The sequence below is a fragment of the Eimeria tenella genome, genomic scaffold (genome assembly GCF_000499545.2).
Source record: "Eimeria tenella Houghton genomic scaffold, Eth_scaff90, whole genome shotgun sequence".
Classification (NCBI taxonomy): domain Eukaryota; phylum Apicomplexa; class Conoidasida; order Eucoccidiorida; family Eimeriidae; genus Eimeria; species Eimeria tenella.
The window spans coordinates 139,727-141,135 of record NW_013543466.1 but is presented as its reverse complement, the minus strand read 5'-3'; the positions used below and the strand labels follow the sequence as shown (position 1 = coordinate 141,135).

At 64.2% G+C, this 1,409-nt stretch overlaps 1 protein-coding gene across 1 annotated transcript in view; it reads left to right on the top strand.

The window, feature by feature from the left end:
- ETH_00002305 (uncharacterized protein) overlaps positions 1 to 1,409 on the top strand; it is a gene marked incomplete at both ends in the record, with an annotated part of 9,369 nt that overhangs the window by 2,118 nt on the left and 5,842 nt on the right. Inside the window, one exon of the mRNA XM_013378623.1 lies at positions 2 to 1,409. Within this exon, the coding sequence (XP_013234077.1) occupies positions 2 to 1,409 (1,408 nt within the window). The remainder of the gene's footprint in view (position 1) is intronic.

Here is a 1,409-nt window from a genome sequence, read left to right as displayed (position 1 = left end):
TGCTGCTGCTGCTGCTGCTGCTGCTGCTGTGAGCCACCGCTCTCCCTCTGCTGCGCCTTCTCGCGTTGTCGGCGGGGCCTTCAGCAGCGACGGGACGTTCTGCGCAGAAGCAGCAGCAGCAGAAGCAGCAGCGGCAGAAGCAGCAGCAGAAGCAGCAGCAGATGCTGCTGCTGCTGCTGCTGCTGCAGCAGAAACGAGGGAGAGACGGGGAAGCTGCCGAGAAGTGCATGTGCAGACTGAAGCAGCAGCAGCACCCCTAGCGAGTCAGGAGCAGCAGAGGCAGCTGCAGCAGCTGCAGCAGCAGCTGCAGCAGCAGCTGCAGCAGCGGCAGCTGCTGCCTCTCGAGTGGAGCGGGGAGAGCCAAAGGGTGAAGGGGGAGCAGCTAATAGAGCTGCTGCAGCACCAGAACGAGCTGCTGCAGCAGCAGCTGCAGCGGGCGTCTGAGGAAACAGCAGCGGTGCAGCGGCTGCATGCACAGCAGCAGCAGGAGCAGCAGGCAGCAGCAGCAGCGGCACTGCAACGCGTCAAGGAGCAGTGCTGCAATGAGCTGCTGCAGCAGCAGCTGCAGCAAGCAGCAGCAATTCAAACCATGTGGCGGCAGCTGGACCTGCGCCTGCGGCAGCTAGAAGATGATGTTGCTATGGACATCGAGGTTCTCGCAGCAGCAAACAGCAGCAGCAGCAGCAGCAGCAGCAGCAGCGGCGCCGGAGTGGAGGCCCCGAAAGGGCCTCCAGCTACCCCCGACGCGGGGGAGCCGCCCGCAACACCAGCAGCAGCAGCAGCAGCAACAGCAGCAGCAGCAGCAGCAGCAGCAGCAGAGCCTGCTGCTGTTGCGAAAGTGAGGAAGCTGGAGGCGGTGATGGAGGAGCGGCTGCGGGCGAGAGATGCAGCAAATGAAGAAGTCCGTTTGCTGCTGCAGCAGACGCAGCAGCAATGTGCTGCTTTCCGGAGAGACAGCGAAGCCCGCTGGCAGCAGCAGCAGCGCTGCGAAGAGCTCAAGGAGCAGCTGCTGCAGCTGCTGCACACCGAGGAAGCAGCAGCAGCAGCCCCAGCAGCAGCAACTTCAGCAGCAGCAGCAGCAGAGCCGGGTAGTGCTTCCGGCGCGCTGGTCCGCGCCAACAGCAGCAGCAGCAGCAGCAGCAGCGATTGGGATATGTGTTTTTCTGCTGCTAGGGAGTCACTGCGTGAGCTGCTGCAGCAGCTGCTGCAGCAGCTGCAGCACAGCAGCCCGCAGCTGCTGCAGCATTCCCCGGTGCAGCAGCAGCTGCTGTCAGCTTTAATTCATTCTGTGGCTCTCAGCCGCATCCAGCGGGCCCGCGACAGCCAAACTAATTTGCTGCTGCAGCGGCAGGTGCAGCAGCAGCAGCAGCTGCAGCAAGCACAGCGGGGGGGCCCCCCCGGGGGGCCCC